This window comes from Schistocerca piceifrons, chromosome 5, assembly GCF_021461385.2.
Source record: "Schistocerca piceifrons isolate TAMUIC-IGC-003096 chromosome 5, iqSchPice1.1, whole genome shotgun sequence".
NCBI classification, from domain to species: domain Eukaryota; kingdom Metazoa; phylum Arthropoda; class Insecta; order Orthoptera; family Acrididae; genus Schistocerca; species Schistocerca piceifrons.
Window position 1 is genome coordinate 106,918,661 of NC_060142.1, and position 21,225 is coordinate 106,939,885.

At 44.4% G+C, this 21,225-nt stretch overlaps 1 protein-coding gene across 1 annotated transcript in view; it reads right to left on the reverse strand.

Annotated features, from left to right (window-relative positions):
• Positions 1–1,215: 1,215 nt before the first annotated feature.
• Positions 1,216–21,225, reverse strand: part of LOC124798523 — a 53,269-nt gene continuing 33,259 nt past the window's right edge. Inside the window, exons 3-4 of the mRNA XM_047261968.1 lie at positions 8,963–9,171; positions 1,216–1,293 (exon numbers count right to left, since the gene is read on the reverse strand). Coding sequence (XP_047117924.1) covers positions 1,250–1,293; positions 8,963–9,171 — 253 coding nt within the window. The 3' untranslated portion in view covers positions 1,216–1,249. The remainder of the gene's footprint in view (positions 1,294–8,962; positions 9,172–21,225) is intronic.

Below are 21,225 nucleotides of genomic sequence, written 5' to 3' on the forward strand. Positions count from 1 at the left end.
TTGTGGTAAGATCTTATGGGACCACACTGCTGAGGTCATCGGTCCTTAAACTTACACACTACTTAATCTAACATAAAGTAACTTATGCTAAGGACAACACACACAGCCATGCCCTAGGGAGGACTCGACCCTCCGACTGGGGTAGAAGCGCCACACGTTCACTATTGCCAAAGAGTGGCTCCAGGAACATTCTTCTGAGTTGAAGCACTTCCGCTGCCCACCAAACTCCACAGACATTAACATTATTGAGCATATATGGGATGCCTTGCAACGTGGTGTTCACAAGGGGTCTCCACCCTCTTGTTCCCTTACGGATTTATGGACAGCCCTGCAGGATTCATGGCGTCACATCGCTTGAGCATTACTTCAGACATTAGTCGAGTCCATTCCACGTCGTGTTGCGGCACTTGTGCGTGCTCGCGGGGGCCCTACACGATATTAGGCAGGTGTACCGGTTTCTTTGGCTCTTCAATGTATACAAATAGGCCAATAAAGAGTATATAGTTTTGATCTAGGGACTCAGAGACTTTCAGACATATTGTGTGAAAGATAACGCTTTCTATGTTCTCGTCGTTTTGCAAAACTTCAGTTTTGTTCGTCAGCCAAGAGACCTCGACATGTTGAATTAAGAAACATGACCGAGCATGTTTAGTTAGCTCGGGAGGGTTAACGAAAAGTTCAACAAATTCCATTAGCGGACGATTTAAGAAAAAACTTATGTCACACTGAACAATTTATGCACAATTTCTGTGACAGCAACTTCCTATATATATACGTTAAAGTTGCTACAGTAGGAGCAACTGGGAGGCCTACTACTCAGTTGCCGAATGGTTAAGTGTTTGGACTGCAACTCCAGAGATCTAAGATTCAGGATGTTTTCTCTTAAGATTTCCTCTTTGACATATGACTTGTGTCGCGTCTGGCAATGATTTGTCGATGTGGAAATGCCACAGCTGAGCCAGGTTTGAGAAGTATAATAGTTAACTGAGTCTCCAGTAGTCATCTGGGTAAATTAGTGCAAAATCTGGCAGACATCAGGACCTATCAACAGCAAAAGGACCGTGGACAGTGTAGTGTCACACACCACTTCAGAGGATTTATATGCATCCATATGTGTTCTCACTGATGAATGACACTCGTGAATGAAAACCATAAAACGAGTTATTCCATATAGAAAAGAGCAGAAAATTGTGTGGGTTTGTTATTTTATTTGCACGTGGACAACCATGCCCAGAGTCGTAGTATTTCTTCAAGACGAGATGGCGTTAGCTGGAACTTCTTGAGAGAGAATACCTGCAAAGAAAAGAATATGTGACCCCCTAGCATCATGAGCCTACATTGGACATACAAGAAGCCCTCTGAGACAGTGGTCTTGATTAGACTCAAATGAATAAACTCTTAACGAACTGACGTTCTCATTCAATTGTTTCTTGCACATGCTTGTACAAACGGGTTTACGTTGCTGCTAGGGGTGACTTGGATATGGTTATTATATTTATGTCTAAATATGAAAGAGGTCCTCTCTCTGAGGTAAGTTACTTTACTACCCCACAAAATAATTAATTGCGAGTCCTACAGCTGCTGGATAAGAAATGAATTACAATTACTTCATTTATTCTACTAAAGTTATGAATAAACATTTGACAAACAATGGCAGTACTAATATAAAACAAACTGGCATATCTGACACGAGGGTTGTGGAGGAACGCAAGTGAATTAGTTTCAGCCACGAAGTGCCTAGTGCTTTTTGTGATGTTAACTAAATGGCACACAGCACTACAGAAAAGAGTATATCGTACCTATCATTGGAGTTGAAGCAGACTGTTCACTGAATCAAGAACGCAAGTCTTCAAAGTGAAGGCTGAAGCCGTCGAAATGTTATAAAATGGTTTTACGAGAGTTTCCCTGAAAGTAATGCACTATTTTTTTTCTTCAACAATTCTTTATTGAACATAATGAGAATTCCACACACGAAAGAATGACATTTTATCTACACACCCTAATTTTCCACGTAATCCCCATCCCGTTCTATGGCCTTACTCCAGCGCGAAACAGTTGGGTGTCCTGGTGGTGGAGCCAATGCTTCACTGTGTGAATCACCTCCACATCCATGCCTTCTACGAATGACATCCTTTAATGGCCCAAACAAGTGGAAGTGCGAGGGTGCTAGATGAGGGCTGTAAGGTGGATGGGGTAACGCAGTCTAAAACTGTTTTGCGATGTGTTTAACAATCGTCAGACTTGGGTGAGGCAAAATGTTACCGTGTTGCAGCAAACCACCTGACTTACTGTTGCGCTAAAATAACCGGAAGCGCGTCTTGAGTCTTGTTAATGTTTGGACATACGCTTTTGAGTTAATGGCACCGCCTCTTGGCATCACGTCAATGAGAATCACACCTCCTCAGTCCCACAACGCTGTAATCATGACCTCACCGGTGGAAGCTGTTGCTTTGAATTTTTTCTTTTATGGGAACTGAGAATGGCGCCATAGCATCGACTGTCGTTTTGTTTTGGGCTCAACATGGTGAACCCAGGTTTCATCACCTGTAACAAACCGGCACAAGAAGGCCTCCCCCTCAGCTTCAAAACGTTGCAACAAATGAAGACAAATGTTTTATGTGTGCGATTTGTGATCCACCATTAGACACCGCGGGACCCATCTTGCACATACTTTTGAATATCCAAGAGTGCGGATAATTGCATCCACACTCCCTTTGCTGATTGACGGATGCAGCACCAACTGCCGAGTAGTAATGCGAAGAACAACGTCAGCTCGCTGCAACATGTCAGGTGTGACCGCTGCAAACCGTGGACGTCAGCCGAACCACCTTCTGCTGACCTCACCCTCTGTGCCCAGTGACTAATTATACTTCTGTCGACAGCAGATGCTCCATAGGCTTTCCACAAGCGTTTGTAAATAACCCCCACAGTTTATTTCTACGCAGTGAGAAATGCAATGACGGCACGTTGTTTGTCACCTACGGACGCCACTTTGGAGCTGTCCTGCAGCTACGCTATCTGTCGGAAGAGACGCGAACTTGGCGCGCTCACTCAGTAGACTTCGAATAACACTTACGTAACGCTTCACGTTTGTAGCATTGAGAAAAGAAATGTGGTGCGTTACTTTCCCGTTTCATCCTGAAAGAAAAATGGGACAATAAAGAGGCAGTAGGAGCCAGATTCCATGTGTACTGCAGAACAATATCTGGATCTGATCTATTATACGACCACTATGAGAGAAATTAGTAAATTCTCTGCTGAGTCTGCAGAAAATCTAAACTGCTGAGACTTCTTCAAAGAGGCACCTTGATACAGAAAACGTCTTTCCTTACGACAGCTGGCACTCAGACAGGATGGGGAACCTCTAACGAACGAAGGCATTATTGGCTGGCAGTGTCCCACCAGGCAGGATTTGGCCGCTGCCATTCTCAGCAGTTGGCAGGAGACCTATTTTTTGATGCAAGGGGTTTGCTGAGAACTGGTCGTTGCGAGGTCGTAAAAGGTTATCGCTTTCAGCTCCAGGCATTTGTCAGCTACTGTGTCGTTACAGTCTTGCTGTTGGTTACCTTGGAGACGAGAAGATGCCTGACTTAAAGCGCTACCGTTTTGACGTGGCGAGAGACACAGTTGTTGGCAAAAGCTTTGTAGCAGCCTGCTTCATGGAAAGAAGACATCGCATCCACACGCCCTTGTCCCCTATTTTGTCTCTCATGAGTGCCATGCTCTCCAATCTGTTTCGTTCCCAACAAAAACTTTTACCCAGCTGTAGCAGATGTCACTTGGAGTTCTGGGCCACATTGCTGACATCAGCATCAACTTTCCATGAATCGGTGTCATCACAATCAGCTTTCCCAGAATCGTCGATGCCAACATCTGGCACTTGTACGATGATATCATCCCTCCCTCTCTCCCTGTGGCCAATGGCGTTACGGTGAGAGGCCCCAGGTCAACAATGGCGTGCAAGCTCAGCTCCCCACTCTTCCAGCAATTTCAGTTTTTATAATTCGATAGCATACACACTGTCATTTTATCTTCTGTACATATGTCCAATATGAAGCGCCATCAGCAGCAGCATTTAGCTAGACAGAATATGACTGGCAGTATGTATTTGTCAATACTATTTGCTGTTAACAAAGTCAGTTATATGTGAAAGCAACAGCTAACAATGGACTGCCTACAAGCAAGACTCAAAACTAACCAATATCTTTAGAAATCCTTGTGTTAAAGTGGCAAGAAGTATGTAATCTACAAATCACATTTTTACGAATTTTTATTCCCAATAGACTCTGATAAAAGGTATTTTTCATACGAATAAGTTCTATACAGGGTGTTACAAAAAGGTACGGCCAAACTTTCAGGAACCATTCCTCACACACAAATAAAGAAAAGATGTTATGTGGACATGTGCCCGGAAACGCTTAACTTCCATGTTAGAGCTCACTTTAGTTCTTCCACCTACGCTCAATGGAGCACGTTATCATGATTTCATACGGGATACTCTACCTGTGCTGCTAGAACATGTGCCTTTACAAGTACGACACAACATGTGGTTCATGCACGATGGAGCTCCTGCACATTTCAGTCGCTTCTCAACAACAGATTCGGTGACCGATGGATTGGTAGAGGCGGACCAATTCCATGGCCATCACGCTCTCCTGACCTCAACCCTCTTGACTTTCATTTACAGGGGCATTTGAAAGCTCTTGTCTACGCAACCCCGGTACCAAATGTAGAGACTCTTTGTGCTCGTATTGTGGACGGCTGTGATACAATACGCCATTCTCCAGGGCTGCATCAGCGCATCAGGGATTCCATGCGACGGAGGGTGGATGCATGTATCCTCGCTAACGGAGGGCATTTTGAGCATTTCCTGTAACAAAGTGTTTGAAGTCACGCTGGTACGTTCTGTTGCTGTGTGTTTCCATTCCATGATTAATGTGATTTGAAGAGAAGTAATAAAATGAGCTCTAACATGGAAAGTAAGCGTTTCCGGACACATGTCCACATAACATATTTTCTTTCTTTGTGTGTGAGGAATGTTTCGTGAACGTTTGGCCGTACCTTTTTGTAACACCCTGTATAATTTAAGATAGGGATTACCAACCTGCTCGCACCCCATTATGTTAAACATTTTTGCAAACAAATTAGCCTTGAAACCAGTTAGTCAATTTTAAACTTTTCCAAAAATGGATATTATGTTACTTGATGTACAACATCTAGCTCACGAGCTTTATAAGTAGACTTTTTGTAAACGCCTTGGTCTTGAAACTGCCGTTTTCAGCCAGTACTCCAACGGAGAATTTACATTCGTCACCCGTAACAGTACAAGTAGAAAGAGGGTATATTATTTTACCTCTTATCTCCCACGTAAGGCTGTTGTTCAAACGCTCCGCATCCACTTGGGTGGCCACTAGCAGAATTTCCTTGTAGAACTTAAACAGTTTTTGCAAACGAATTACCGTTAAAAGCTGTTATTTCTTAGGTTTTAAGCTCAGCAGACGGTTTTTGTTGCTTTGTTTATGACTTATAGTCAGCCAGATTTAGATGCGATATTCTCATACATATTTAAGTACATTCAGATGATAATGCAGCTCTATGAGCAGATTTTTCGTGTGTCAGTCTCGATACTTGCATTTTTTGACCAACACTCCATCGTATGGCTACCCATCAGTGCTATTTTACGGTAAATGCTAATATCTCCCGTTGTTTAGAGGAATATGTAAATTTTTCTTGCACATTAGTTTCGTATTAGACTTTTCTTTTTCCCTATTGTAGTTTATATCATTCCTTTATCACAGTTGTTTAAGCCATATACTCCAGCTTTTTCTTCGTTTCCTGACATTTATGTCCTCCACTTCCTGTCAGATCACCGAATTTAAGCGCAGTCGGTCTTGGCTAGAACTTGGACAGGTGACTGTCCAGTCTGGCAAACTCTGTTGACAAGTGGGGTGCACTCAGCCCTTGTGAGAACGATTGTGGAGCTACTTGATAGGGAAGCAGCTTCTTCCGGTCACGAAAACCGCCTACGGTCAGAGTAGTAATGTGCTGGGCGCATGTCCCTCGATATCTGCATCTTGTGACACCTGTGGTCTAAGAATGACACTGCGGTCGGTCGGTGCCGTTGGACATTCAGGGTCTGTTCGGACGGGGTTCATACGGGACATTCAGTCAGCTGTGCGAGTGTGGCGAAGCTTTCCACATACGCACCTCCACCTCCACCTGGCTGGCGCCTCCTCCCTCCCCCCCCCCCCCCTCCGCCCGCCACACCCACCACACTCCGCCCCCAACAGTCCCCTGCCCACAGACGGATGGGCAGTAAGCTTTACGTAATGTGTGACCACCTATACCGTACAGTGGCGTGTATCGCGCATGACTCTCTCGCTTGCACGCAACGCATTGACAGTAAATTGAAAGTGATTCTTCACCACCACAGCTATTGTCAACAGAGTTTTCACAGTCTTATTACAGTTCATGGTATTAACATTTGTTGTTGTTGTTGTTGTGGTCTTCAATCCTGAGACTGGTTTGATGCAGCTCTCCATGCTACTCTATCCTGTGCAAGCTTCTTCATCTCACAGTACCTACTGCAACCTACATCCTTCTGAATCTGCTTAGTGTATTCATCTCTTGGTCTCCCTCTACGATTTTTACCCTCCACACTGCCCACCAATGCTAAATTTGTGATTCCCTGATGCCTCAGAACGTGTCCTACCAACCGGACCCTTCTTCTTGTCAAGTTGTGTCACAAACTCCTCTTCTCCCCAATTCTATTCAATATCTTCTCATTAGTTATGCGATCTACCCATCTAATCTTCAACATTCTTCTGTAGCACCACATCTCGAAAGCTTCTATTCTCCTCTTGTCCAAACTATTTATCGTCCATGTTTCACTTCCATACATCGCTACACTCCATACAAATACTTTCAGAGACGACTTCCTGACACTTAAATCTATACTCGATGTTAACAAATTTCTCTTCTTCAGAAACGCTTTCCTTGTCATTGCCAGTCTCCATTTTATATCCTCTCTACTTCGACCATCATCAGTAATTTTGCTCCCCAAATAGCAAAACTCCTTTACTACTTTAAGTGTCCCATTTCCTAATCTAATTCCCTCGCCATCACCCGACTTAATTCGACTACATTCCATTATCCTCGTTTTGCTTTTGTTGATGTTCATCTTATATCCTCCTTTCAAGACACTGTACATTCCGTTCAACTGCTCTTCCAAGTCCTTTGCTGTCTCTGACAGAATTACAATGTCATCGGCAAACCTCAAAGTTTTTATTTCTTCTCCATGGGTTTTAATACCTACATCAAATTTTTCTTTTGTTTCCTTTACTGCTTGCTCAATATACAGATTGAATAACATCGGGGAGAGGCTACAACCCTGTCTCACTCCCTTCCAAACCAATGCTTCCCTTTCGTGCCCCTCGACTCTTATAACTGCCATCTGGTTTCTGTACAAATTGTAAATAGCCTTTCGCTCCCTGTATTTTACCCCTGCCACCTTTAGAATTTGAAAGAGAGTATTCCAGTCAACATTGTCAAAAGCTTTCTCTAAGTCTACAAATTCTAGAAACGTAGGTTTGCCCTTCCTTAATCTTTCTTCTAAGATAAGTCGTAAGTTCAGAATTTGCTCACGTGTTCCAACATTTCTACGGAATCCAAACTGATCTTCCCCAAGGTCGGCTTCTACCAGTTTTTCAATTCGTCTGCAAAGAATTCGCGTTAGTATTTTGCAGCTGTGACTTATTAAACTGATAGTTCGGTAATTTTCACATCTGTCAACACCTGCTTTCTTTGGGATTGGAATTATTATATTCTTCTTGAAGTATGAGGGAATTTCGCCTGTCTCATACATCTTGCTCACCAGATGGTAGAGTTTTGTCAGGACTGGCTCTCCCAAGGTCGTCAGTAGTTCTAATGGAATGTTGTCTACTCCCGTGGTCTTGTTTCGACTCAGGTCTTTGAGTACTTTTATAAGAACAATAGTGATAGTTTGCCTTCTACAATTATCTATTCAATTACAAAATCGCAATATTATTCATAAAAGAAGAAAAATTATGGGTAACGTTATACACACTACATGTAACAGAAATTTAGAGCGCTACACCGATTACAACATTAACAAATAATTACTTTCCTTCTGTACCAGTTGCGTTACAGGCTCAAGTTGTCATTTTAAAACATGTCATATTTATGGTATCAAAAAAACTACATATTCTAAGTTTTAGAGTGTTTAGCGGATACGAAAAGAAATACTTTTTTTTCTGACACAATTTTCACATGTGAATCGTTTCCCCTCTCTAAATCATAAGGATTTTGACGACAGTGATGGTCAGACGTGGTGTTTAGTCTGCCATGTGTTTAACGTTGGTTTGGAGATGTTGCTGACCTCCTAGGGATTTTTTTTGTGGAGAGACGCGAAGCGTCTTGTGTGCGAGACACCGACACGCATTCCAGAAGGGCTCCCTGACCGCTTTCCTGAAGCTGCAGCCGTTATTATTGGAACATCTGGTTGTTCTGAGCGTGGCAGACAATGATTAGCAGGCGGATGGCAGTTGTGCATTGTTGTAATCGGATGACGTTTTGAGAAACATCTCTAAACAACATTCATCACACGGCACTTTGAACACCGTCTCAGAAAATCACTAGCGTCAAAACCTCCCTGGTGGCAAAACGGTGCAACTGTGAAATTTTTGTCGCATTAATAACTGTTTCTTCTTATATCCTCTACACAAATTACAATTGTTTTGTTGTAGCCTGTGTAGTACACGAACCAATAACCCGTTGTATTGAAGTAGTTAGCATCAGCAGTTATCTTGCGTGGCATTGAAAATGACGGAAGATCCTAAACTAGGTACCCAAACAGATTTTTGAAATTCGCACCTCCAGTTAGAACGCAGTGGAAAGTCATCAGTGAATTAATATGAAATGATCAGTCCAGTGATAAACTTACCTACAGTGTAGATATGGGATGAATTGCCTTCGTTAAATATCCGAGCTGTTTCGATCCAATTGTTACGACAGAAGGAGTACAGTGCGTCGGCGAGAGCGAACATTTGTGATGACTTCGGATGTTGCTGCTCGCATAGTGCACTAAGCTCGTCATGAAAGGCGAGGTACCGCTCGTGATAGGCGAGTAGCTGATGATTCAACAGCGGCCGCCTGCAACATACAACCTTAAACGTTAAAAATCAATAAAATCACCACGTGAAATTGTATTGTACAGTGTACGCATGAATAAAAAATGTCTACAATGAATTTTCACTCAGCTGGGGAGTGCGCGTTAATCTGAAATCTCCTGGAAGATGTATTGTGTTTTCTGTCGTGTGCAGATGTAAGGATGTTACATCTACATAAATACCGAGCAATCCGTCGTATAGGGTGGAGCGTAAACTACGTTGTTCCACTAGCAGTCATGTCCTTTCCTGATCCTCTCGCAAATATGGGGGAAAAAAAGGCTATCTATGTGCCTCCGTATGGATCCTAATATCTCTTACCTTATCTTCGTTGTCCTTAAGCGAAATGTACGTTGGCGGCATTACAATCGTTCAGCAGTATCCTCTAAATTTTCTAAATAGTGCTCCTCGAAAAGATCGTATCGTCCCCTATAGAGATTCCCATTGTAGTTCCCAAGTCACCTTCATAACACTTTCTTGTTTATCGAACCTACCGGTAACATTTCCAGCACCCCGCCTCTGAATTGCTTCCACGTCTTCCTTTAAATTTAGAGAACTGGATTTGAAGCTCACTGCCGAGTGATTCTACTGCAGTCAACACACATAGCGCGTATGTACCATGCAGATAAGATACGAGAAACTAGGGCTCATACGGAGGCGTGCAGACAGTCGTTTTTCCTTCACTGTGTTTGTGAGTGGAACAGGAGGAGAAATGACAAGTAGTGGTACAGGGTACCCTCCGCCACGCACCGTACAGTCGCCTGCGGAGTATCTATGTAGATGTAGATGTAAACCGACCTCGTGGGGATCCCAAATACCCAAGAATGGGTCGCATTATTTTTCTGTACGCTGTCCCCTATCCTATAATTCTTCCAATAAACCGAAGTCACATAACTAATGAGGAGGTATTGAATAGAATTAGGGAGAAGAGGAGTTTGTGGCACAACTTGACTAGAAGAAGGGATCGGTTGGTAGGACATGTTCTGAGGCATCAAGGGATCACCAACTTAGTATTGGAGGGCAGCGTGGAGGGCAAAAATCGTAGAGGGAGACCAAGAGATGAATACACTAAGCAGATTCAGAAGGATGTAGGTTTCAGTAGGTACTGGGAGATGAAGAAGCTTGCACAGGATAGAGTAGCATGGAGAGCTGCATCAAACCAGTCTTAGGACTGAAGACCACAACAACAACAACAAACCGACGTCGACCATTCTTCTTCCCTACTATGGTCCTTACACGCTCGTTCCGTTTCACATTGCTTTGCAAAGCTACGCCTGGGTGTTTTATCGACGTGACTACGTCAAGCAGCACACGACTAATGCCTTACAACATTATGCGATTGTTTTTCCTACTCATTTATATTAACTTCCAGTTTTATACATTTAGAGCCAGTTTCCATTCATCACATCAACTAGAAATACGAGGGCTATCCACAAAGTACATTACGTTTTGGAATTAAAAATAAATAAAGTATTGGAAATTTTTTTATTATGTACAGATGAAAGCCACACTGAAATACTACTTTTCTACATAGTTGCCATTTAAATTAAGGCACTTATCGTAGCGATGGACGAGCTTGGAAATTCCTTCGTCGTGAAATTCGGCCGCCTGCGCCTTCAACCACGTGGTTACCTCTTCTTGAAGCTGTGCGTCGTCATCAAAACGCTGCATAGCCAACCACTTCTCCATTGCTGGGAATAAGTGGAAGTCGCTCGGTGCCAGGTCGGGACTGTACGGCGGATGAGGAAACAACTCCCACTTAAAAGATTCGAGAACCTCACGAGTGGTATTTGCCGTGTGGGCCCGGGCGTTGTCGTGAATCAGCAAGATCTTTGAGCCCAACTTTCCCCTGCGCTTGTTTTGTTTTGCTCTTCTGAGGTTGTGCAGAGTTTGGCAATACCTTTGAGAGTTTATTGTTGTGCCTCTTTCCAGGAAATCCACAAAAATCACACCTTTTCTGTCCCAAAAGACAGTCGCCATCACCTTCCTTGCCGACATTGACTGCATGCATTTCTTGGGTTTTTGGGGGGAATTTGTGTGCCCCCACTGCATTGACTGCAATTTTGTTTCGTAGCTCACATTCTTAACCCATGTTTCGTCACCAGTAACGATGCGATCGAGTAATGAGTCGCCATTTTTCTCGTAAGCGTCCAAAAACGTTAGCGCTGCAGCCATTCGCTGATTTTTGTGAATCTCTGTCAAGATTTTTGGTATCCATCTTGCACAAAACTTGTGGTAACCAAGCTTTTCGGTAATGATTTCGTGCAACAAACTTCGTGAAATTTGTGGAAAACTCATAGAGAGATCCGTTATTGTGATATTACGGTTTTCACGGACCGCGGCATCGACTTTTTCGACAAGTTCGGCAGTCACTATGCTGGGTCTTCCACTTCGCTCTTCGTCGTGAACATTAGATCGTCCATTTTTAAATTTTATGACCCATTGACGCACTCCACCTTCAGTGATTATGTTGTCCCCATACACTTCACAAAGCTGCCGATAGATTTCTATCGGTATACAGTTGTTTGCAGTCAGAAACCTTATTGCAGCACGCACTTCACACTTCGCGGCATTTTCAACTAACGCTGACACTTCAAACTGTCACAGTAACTCAACGGAGTACAGCACGAACCTATCACTAGCACGGCAGGATGCCGACTGAGCGGCGGAATGCCATGACACCAAGATGGCCGCGGTAGCCCCGCCCCTAACGGACACAAACGAAAACGTAATGTACTTTGTGGATAGCCCTCGTATTGTCTATTGTCTAAGTCGACTTGTATCCCCCTACAGTCACTCGACGTCGACACCTTCCCATATACCAAAGCATCATCAGCAAACAACTGCCGTTGTGGCCGAGAGGTTCTAGGTGCTTCAGTCCGGAAACGCGCTACTGCTACGGTCGCAGGTCCGAATCCTGCCTCGGGCATGGATGTTTGTGATGTCCTTAGGTTAGTCAGATTTAGGTAGTTCTAACTCTATGGGACTGATGACCTCAGATGTTAAGGCCCATAGTGCTCAGAGCCATTTGAACCATTTTTTGAGCAAACAACAGCAGTCTGCTGCATACCCTTTCCATCAGCTCATTTATATATACAGAAAGTAATGGCGGTCCTTTCACACTTTCCTGCGGCACTCCGGACGGTACTCGTAGCACTTGCAATCTACGTCCTCAATTACCTGTTGGATGTATTCCAATCTCTCTCCTGCTCCACAGTTTTTGCCCACTACAGCTCCCTCTAGTACTATGGAAGTCATTCCTTGATGTCTTAATAGACGCCCTATCATGCTGTCCCTTCGTCTTGTCAGTGTTTTCCACATATTCCTTTCCTCTCCGATTCTGCGCAGAACCTCCTCATTCCTTACCTTATCAGTCCACCTAATTTTCAACATTCGTCTATAATATCACACCTCAAATGCTTCGAGTTTCTTCTGTTCCAGTTTTCCCACAATCCATGTTTCACTAACATACCATGCTGTGCTCCAAACGTACATTCTCAGAAATTTCTTCCTCAAATTATGTGTTTGATACCAGTAGACTTTTCTTGGCCAGGAATGCCCTTCTTGACATTGCTGATCTGCATTTCATGTCCTCCTTGCTCGATTCGTCTTCGGTTATTTTGCTGCGTAAGTAGTAGAATTCCTTAACTTCATCTACCTCGTGACCATCAATCCTGGTGTTAAGTTTCTAGCTGTTCTCATCTCTGCTACTCCTCACTGCTTTCCCCTTTTTTCGATTTACTCTCAGTCCATATTCTCTACTCATTGGACTGTTCATTCCATTCAGCAATTCATGTAATTTTTCCTCACTTTCACTCAGGAATCTTATCATTGATACCCTATCACCTTCAACTTTAATACCACTCCTGAACCTTTCTTTTATATCCATCATTGCTTCTACGATGTACAGACTGAACAGTAGGAGTGAAAGACTTAATCCCTGTCTTACATCATTTTTAATCCAAGCACTTTGTTCTTACCGTCACTCTTATTATTCCCTCTTGTGTCTATTGTATAGCCCCCGTCTCTCCCTATAACTTACCCCTATTTTCCCCGGATTCCGAAAGTCTTGTACCAATTTACAATGTCGAACTCTTTTTCTAGGTCGACAAATCCTGTGAACTTGTCTTGATTCTTCTTTAATCTTGATCCCATTATCAAACGCAACGCCAGAATTACCTATCCGGTGCCTTTACCTTTCTTAAAGCCAAAATGATCGTCATCTAACATACCCTCAATTTTCGTTTCCATTCTCCTGTATATTATTCTTGTTAGCAATTTGGATACATGAGCTGTTAAGGTGATTGTGCGATAATTCTCTCACTTGTCAGCTCTTGCAGTCTTCGGAATTGTGTAGATGATATTTTTCCTAAAGCCAGACTCATACATTATACACACCAACGTGAATAGTCGTTTTGTTGCCATTTACCCCAATGATTTTAGAAATTCTGATGGAAAAGTATCCGTCCCTTCAGCCTTATTTGATCTTCAGTCCTCCAAAACTCTCCTAAATGCTGATTCTAATACTGGATCTCCCGTCTCTTCTAAATCGACTCCTGTTTCTTCTTCTACCACATCAGATAATTCACCCCCTCACAGAGACTTTCACTGTAGTTTTTCCGCCTATCCGCTCTCTCCTCTGCATTTATTAGTTGAATCCCCGCTCCACTGTTAATGTTACCACCCTTGTTTTTAATTTCACCGAGGATTGTTTTGACTTTCCTGTACGCTGAGTCAGTCCTACAAACAATCATTTCTTTTTCGAATTCTTCATATTTTTCATGTACCCATTTCGTCTTAGTTTCACTGGAGCCAGCCGCTGTGGTCGAGCGGTTCTAGGCGCTTCAGTCCGGAACCGCGCTGCTGCTACGGTCGCAGGTTCGAATACTGCCTCTGGCATGGATGTGTGTGTTGTCCTTAGGTTAGGTAGATTTAAGTAGTTCTGAGTTCTAGGGGACTGCTGACCTCAGATGTTAAGTCCCATATCGCTCAGAGCCATTACTTTCACTGGACTTCCTATCTATTTCATTCCTCTACTCCCTTCTTTCATCGATCAACGGAAGTATTTCCCCTGCTACCTATGGTTTATTCGCAGTTACCTTTTTTTTACCTATGTTTTTACTTCCTACTTCTTTGACAGCCGTTTTTAGAGATGTTCGTTCTTCTTCAACTTAACTGCCAACTGAGCTATTCCTTAGTGCTGTATGTATAGCCTTAGACAACTTCAATCGTATCTCTTTATTCCTTAGTATTTCCTTATCCATCTTCCTTGTGTATTGATTCTTCAGCCCACTCTACGTCACTACTGTATTGTGAGCTCAGTCTATATCTGCTCCTAGGTACGCTTATGATCCAGTATCTGATTTCGGAATCACTGCGTGACCATAGTGTAATCTGACTGAATTATTCCGGTATAACCCTGCCTTTTCCTAGTATAGCTCCTTCTCTTGTGATTCTTGAACAGAGTGTTCGTTCTTACTAGCTGAAATTTATTACAGAACTGAATTTGTCTTTCCCCCTCTCATTCCTTGTCCTGGCCCGTATTCTTCTGTGACCCGCTCCTCTACTCCTTCCCTTAGAACTGCATTCCTGTCCCCCGTAACTTAGGTTTCCATCTCTATGCGTACTGTATTATCCTTTCACTATCCTCATATACTTTCTCTCTCTTTGTCTTCAGCTTGCGACGTCTGCATGTATACTTGGACTATCGTTGTCGGTGTTGGTTTGCTGTCGATTCTGATAACAACAACTCTATCACTGAATTGTCCACAGTAGCACACTCTCTGCCCGACCTTCCTATTCATAACGAATCCTACTCCCGTTATGCAACATACTGGGTTCTATAACTTCAAAACTTTTTAAGTCGTCGATGCGGATTCCGAATGATGTCCGGATACAGATGACATCGTCAGTTCCTTCCCTTTCCTTCCGTCTCTTCCCTCCCTACCTTCAATTCACATAATGTGTATCACAGCTGCTGTTTCCGTTTGGTGTCTGTTCAAAAAATGGTTCAAATGGCTCTGAGCACTATGGGACTTAACATCTGTGGTCATCAGTTCCCTAGAACTTAGAACTACTTAAACCTAACTAACCTAAGGACATCACACACATCCATGCCCGAGGCAGGATTCGAACCTGCGACCGTAGCGGTCACGCGGTTCGAGACTGAAGCGCCTATAACCGCACGGCCACACCGGCCGGCTTTGGTGTCTGTTCTTTGAGACATGCCCGAAAGAACAAACACCATAAATTCATTTACGTAAGAAGTTCTTCGACCCACTCACGTATCTGGGAACCTATTCCATATGCTCGTGCCTTCTTTAATAGTCTGCAGTGGGGCATCACGCCAAACGGTTTTCGGAGACTAGGAATATGAGATCTGCCTGTTGCCCTTCAACCATAATCCGCAGAATATATGTGAGAAGAAGGCAAGCTGAGTTTCGCACGAGTGATGCGTTCTAAGACCGTGCTCATTTGTGGACGAGAGCTTTTCTCATATTCGGCAACCTTATTATACTCCAAACTGACAATATTTGTTCCGTACCAGACCAATGCCAATATTTAGCGGTGTCCGTTCTTTTACCCTACTTATCTACGGGAGTCACCTTTGGGACTTGGCGCTGGGCAGGAGATCCGCGATACGTCCAGGCTACATAAGGGACCAGATGCCGCTTCTCTACGGCAGGGACGCCTATTACTCGTACTGTGTCCTCCAGAGGGGAGTCCATGCAATGGTCAAACCCCGGTATGCGAGAACGACTTCTGAAACGCAAAATTTAAAACTTCAGCTTTCACTTCACTATCTTCTATTACCATGCCAGGCTTGTCGACGAGTGACGGGAAAGAAGCCTTACACCCATCTTGCGGTTTTACATAGACCCGAATTTTCTTGGGTTCTCGACTAGATCTGTTGTCAAGGTACGACTGTGGTAGTTGTGGCATAGATCTTATTACAGACGGCGGAATCTGTGGTAACTTTTGCCTGTCGTCATTTGCGTCTTCTCTTTTGAATCGAAATTACAACAGTAGTTGTTTCCTGAGAATTCCCTAATTTTGTTAGTAAACCAGGCGGGTCTCTCCTGTCCTTCATCCACTTACTCTGCACATACTTCTCCAGAGCGCGATTAACAATCCGTTTAAGTTTTTCCAATAAATCCTCTACGTCCATCAAAAGGAACTAAATGATACACATTCACGAGAAAACGACGCTATTACTTCCCATGTGAACTGGAACATAGCCCGTAGAATCTTCCTGTTCAGACACGCTCTACGCTACTTTCCGTCTTTGGCTGCAAACTGACTCGGACCAGTCGTGTTGCGTACCTCATGGATAAGGTGGAACACTCTGTGAATGTATTGCGACTGCTTCCTAGAGTACGGTGGGAAGCAGAACTGACGGTAATCTTAACTATGTATCAGGTCTTGATCCGTCCTGCCTTCGATTACGGCGGCGTCGCCTACCGCAACGCGACGAAATCGACTTTGCGTAGACTCGATGTCCTCCATTTCAGCGGGTTTCGTCTTGTTCTTGGGGCCACGATATCAACTCCCACCAATTCATTGGTGGTGGAAGCGTTTGCAATGCCTCTCACCAAACTTTGGCAGATGTTTTCCGATAATTTTCTCTGTAGTCGGTATTCGATATTTGGTGTGCCTCCCTTAAGTTGGTGGTTCAGTTCTGGGGACTCACGCAGGAACCTCATAGACCAAGGACGAACAGAACTCTAATTCGCAGCTATAGGAAGTGGTGACGTCTTTTACTGCTAATCCTACAAGACTAGAAACCCTTGTTTTCACTCTCTGCTTGGTACTTTCTTCACCAAAGCCCCAGCGTCGTACTTGCCATCAGATTTCAGAACAGTCACGAACGTTAACCACGACCTGGAGCAATTCCCTACCCAACGTTGGCCACATGACACTTGCACCTATGCAGATAGCACTAAAGGTGAGATGGGTGTGGTAAATTTGTAAATTTGTGGTAAGATCTTATAGGACCCAACTGCTAAGGTCATCGGTGCCTAAGCTTACACACTACTTAATCTAACTTAAACTAACTTACGCTATGGACAACACACACAGCCACGTCCGAGGGGAGATCCAAACCCCTGAGGGGGGGGGGGGGGGGAGGGTAAACTGACTTACGCTATGGACAACACACACACCCACGTCCGAGGGAAGACCCAAACCCCTGAGGGGGGGGAGGGGGGGGGGAGCCACGAGGACTGTGACAAGACGCCTGAGACCGCACAGATACCCCGTGCAGTGATGGGTGTGGGTTACGCCATGCCCAGCCCCTTAGCGACATACCATGTGCTGGTGTAAGCTGGCGCCAGTGCACCAAGTGGCAAAGAGTTTTCGATAATATCGGTAGAGGCCAAAGACAAACTCGCAAGAAACGCGCCTCCAACGCCCTCTCGGCTGCCAGTATTTAGACCGCCGCCGCAGACTGGAGGGCCCTGTCATCCAGGGAGTCACCGAGACATCAGTCGCAGACCAGTCACTTGCAGTCGCAGAAGTCGCAGGCAGCACATAGCGACCAGGGTAGTGTACATAGTGGACTTGTACCTCACCAGCAGAGAGGCTAACTTGGTCTGTCACGGAGACCTGAACTATCTTGAGTTAAGTAATTTTCTACTCTTATGAATTAAGAACCAAATAATACATGCATGCAGTACCCGTTTTAGAGAGACGATACCAGCCACCTGCCAACATCCTCTCCTTGCTTCCCAGGCTATACCTCCACAGTGACAATGAGACGACACAAAATACTAAACGTATGTACTGCTGCATGAATCATCTGTCTACAAGGTGTAGTTGCTGGCCATCAGGGAGGCAATTTATTTTGACATGCACACTTCTGGCTCGTGTTGAGCCTCAGAGACACTCGAAACGTGTTGAAGAAACTACAAAATCCGGCTTTTCATAAACAGACTGACATATAATTGCGTAGGCTTCCGCGGCCAGAGTCAGTCGACATAAAAGTTTTCTGGGTTTGGTACGGCGTCATAATGTAAAAACTACAGCTGCTATAGAAAAACCAACGTTTCGGCCACGATTGCAGCGGCCTTCTTATTAGACCCAGAAGAAGGCCGCTGCAATCGTGGCCGAAACGTTGGTTTTTCTATAGCAGCTGTAGTTTTTACATTATGACGCGGTACCAAACCCAGAAAACTTTTCTGTCGACAGACTGACATATGTCTTCGATTGTAGAAGGCATAACAGACGCACAGACATTGGTCATTGACGTCCGCTTACTCTGGATGAAAGTGCAGCAAGGCACTCTCCGCAATGAATTCTCCTCACTAAGAGGAGAATTATAGAAGGAATGTTCCGGCCAACACAAATACCTTGTACGGACCGCAACGCGGCTGTCATGAAGGCAGCTTATCGTGACTAGAATTGTGGATGCCACGCATCCCAGCACTATAAGGGTCACCTGGCGGCCACACGACCGCACGTCTCCTCACGGCCGTGGTTCACCCCGGCGAGGCTTAATAGACGTCATGTGATCTCTCTCATCCGCGTGTGGTTGGGACACGGGTGTTATCCCGCTCACCTGTATCAGTTGAAACTCATCCCTTCTGGACACTGTGATCAGCACACAAAGGTGGTGAGTGATCTGAACCACATCACAGTGGCTTGTAGCCCGTCTCTACAAGTGTAACTGCTTTACTTCACCAGTGTGATGCATAGAGGCGTTAGTTGCTAGTGAACTATTTGAAAGACAACGGTATCCAGTTTTGACCTGCACGCTGTGCGGGTTTTTTCGTCCCTTGGAACCAGCCCCGTTCAAAAGTTGCGACACCCGATTACGTTTTACTTTGCATTAAGAACTCTTCCTTGTGAACGAAGCCGTTGTCCAGCTATCAGTTGTAAGTTGCTGTGAACGTCATTTTCCCCTGGAACTGGCCCAGTTCGAAACCTGGGCCGTAATTTTGTTTTCTTTTTTTTTTCAAATTTTTCTTCGTACGCCACATTCTCATCATTGTTCTAGCGTGAAAATTTCACTAATGTTAACTTGGCACTGCTGTAACACCTGGTGGTTTTATGGTATTCGTCTTTTAGGGTATCTTTTATAGTTATACTGTGTGTTAGTATCTTACAATGACACTTCTATAACAATTGTTGGTTGTACGATCTTCGATGCCAAAGTCAAAATAAAAATTCGAATAAGTGATGTTCATTCATTGTGTAAGTGGGATCCTAGCAACTGCTTACCTCCTCCTTCTAGCAAAAATACGCTCTAAGATTTCTTGATTGATTTATTAACTTTATTAACTGCTGTCGCTGTGATGACAGCATGATCGCTACTTCCTGGCTCTGTACTGACATTGGCGGCAAGGCTAAAGAAACTGGTACACCTTCCTAATATCGTGTAGAGTCCCCGCGAGCAGGCAGAAGTGCGACAGCACCACGTGTTAAGGACTCGACTAATGTCTGAAGTAGTGCTGGAGGGAACTGACACCATGAATCCTGCAGGGCTGCCCATAAATCTGTAAGAGCACGAGGGCGTGGAGATCTCTTCTGAACAGCACGTTGCAAGGCAACCCAGATATGCTCAGTAGTGTTCATGTCAGGGGAGTTTGGTGGCCATCAGAAGTCTTTAAACTCAGAAGAGTGTTCCTCGAGTCACTCTGTAGCAGTTCTGGACGTGTGGGGTGTCGCATTGTCCTGCTGGAATTGCCCAAGTCCGTCGGAATGCACATTGGACGTGAATGGATGCAGGAGGTCACACATGATGATTAGGTACGTGTCACATGTCAGAGTCGTCTCTAGACGTTTCAGGGGTCCCATATTACTCCAACTGCCCACGCCCCACACCATTACAGAGCCTCCACCAACTTGAACAGTCTCCTGTTGACATGTAGGGTCAACGGATTCACGTGGCTGTATACATACCCTCACACGTCCATGCACTCGATACAATTTGAAAAGAGACTCGTCCGACCGGGCAACATGATTCCAGTCATCAACAGTCCAATGCCGATGTTGACAGGCACAGGTGAGGCGTAAAGCTTTGTGTAATGCAGCCATCAAAGGTACGAGTGGGCCTTCGGCTCCGAAAGCCCATAACGATGGTGTTTCATTGAATGGTTCGCACGCTGACATTTGTTGATGGCCCAGCATTAAATTTGCAGCAATTTGTGGAAGGGTTGCACTTCTGTCACGTTGAATGATTCTCTTCTGTCGACGTTGGTCCCGTTCTTGCAGGATCTTTTTCCGGCCCCAGAGATGTCGGAGATTTGATGTTTTTCCGGATTCCTGACATTCATGGTACACTTGTGAAATAGTGTACGGCAAAATCCCCACTTCATAACTATCTCGGAGATGCTTTGTCTCATCGCTCGTGCGCCGGCTATAACATTCAGACTCACCGAAATCTTGATAAGCTGTCATTGTAACAGCAGTAGACGGTCTAACAACTGCGCCAGACAGTTGTCTTATATAGGCGTTGCCAACCGCAGTGCCATATTCTGTCTGTTTTCATATCTCTGTCTTTGAATACGCATGCCTATACCAGTTTCTTTGGTGCTTCAGTGTCTAAAGTCTCTGATATTTCCGTTGCATGTGGGCTGTCGAACTGACTACTCCAAGATACGTATTCAAAAGTACTTCGCAAGGTTTCCTGGCCGTACCCCCAGCGATGAGTCGATAGGTAAAACTTCATAACCTCAGCCCCAGAGCGCCACTGCAGAGTCAAACATAGGCGGGAACAGACATGCTCCGTGACCCAGAATACCTACTGTAAGTATTTAAACTTGAAACCATTTGTACTTGAAAACCACATACGCTAAATAAATAATAAACAATTACTGAATTATTACAGTGAGGAAGAAAGTGCTGATGAGAGAGATAAACGAGAACAAATGCCTTCGTACACCTGGAACCAGCTTATCATAGGCGCACGCTCGGCCCTTTTCGGACCTCACAGACACATTCAGTGAGACTGTCACTCTGCCTGTGTCACAGAACAAGAAAGAATGACGGTCTATTGAGTTTCAATAAAACCACAACAAGCTGATAGGTGATGTTCTGCCCG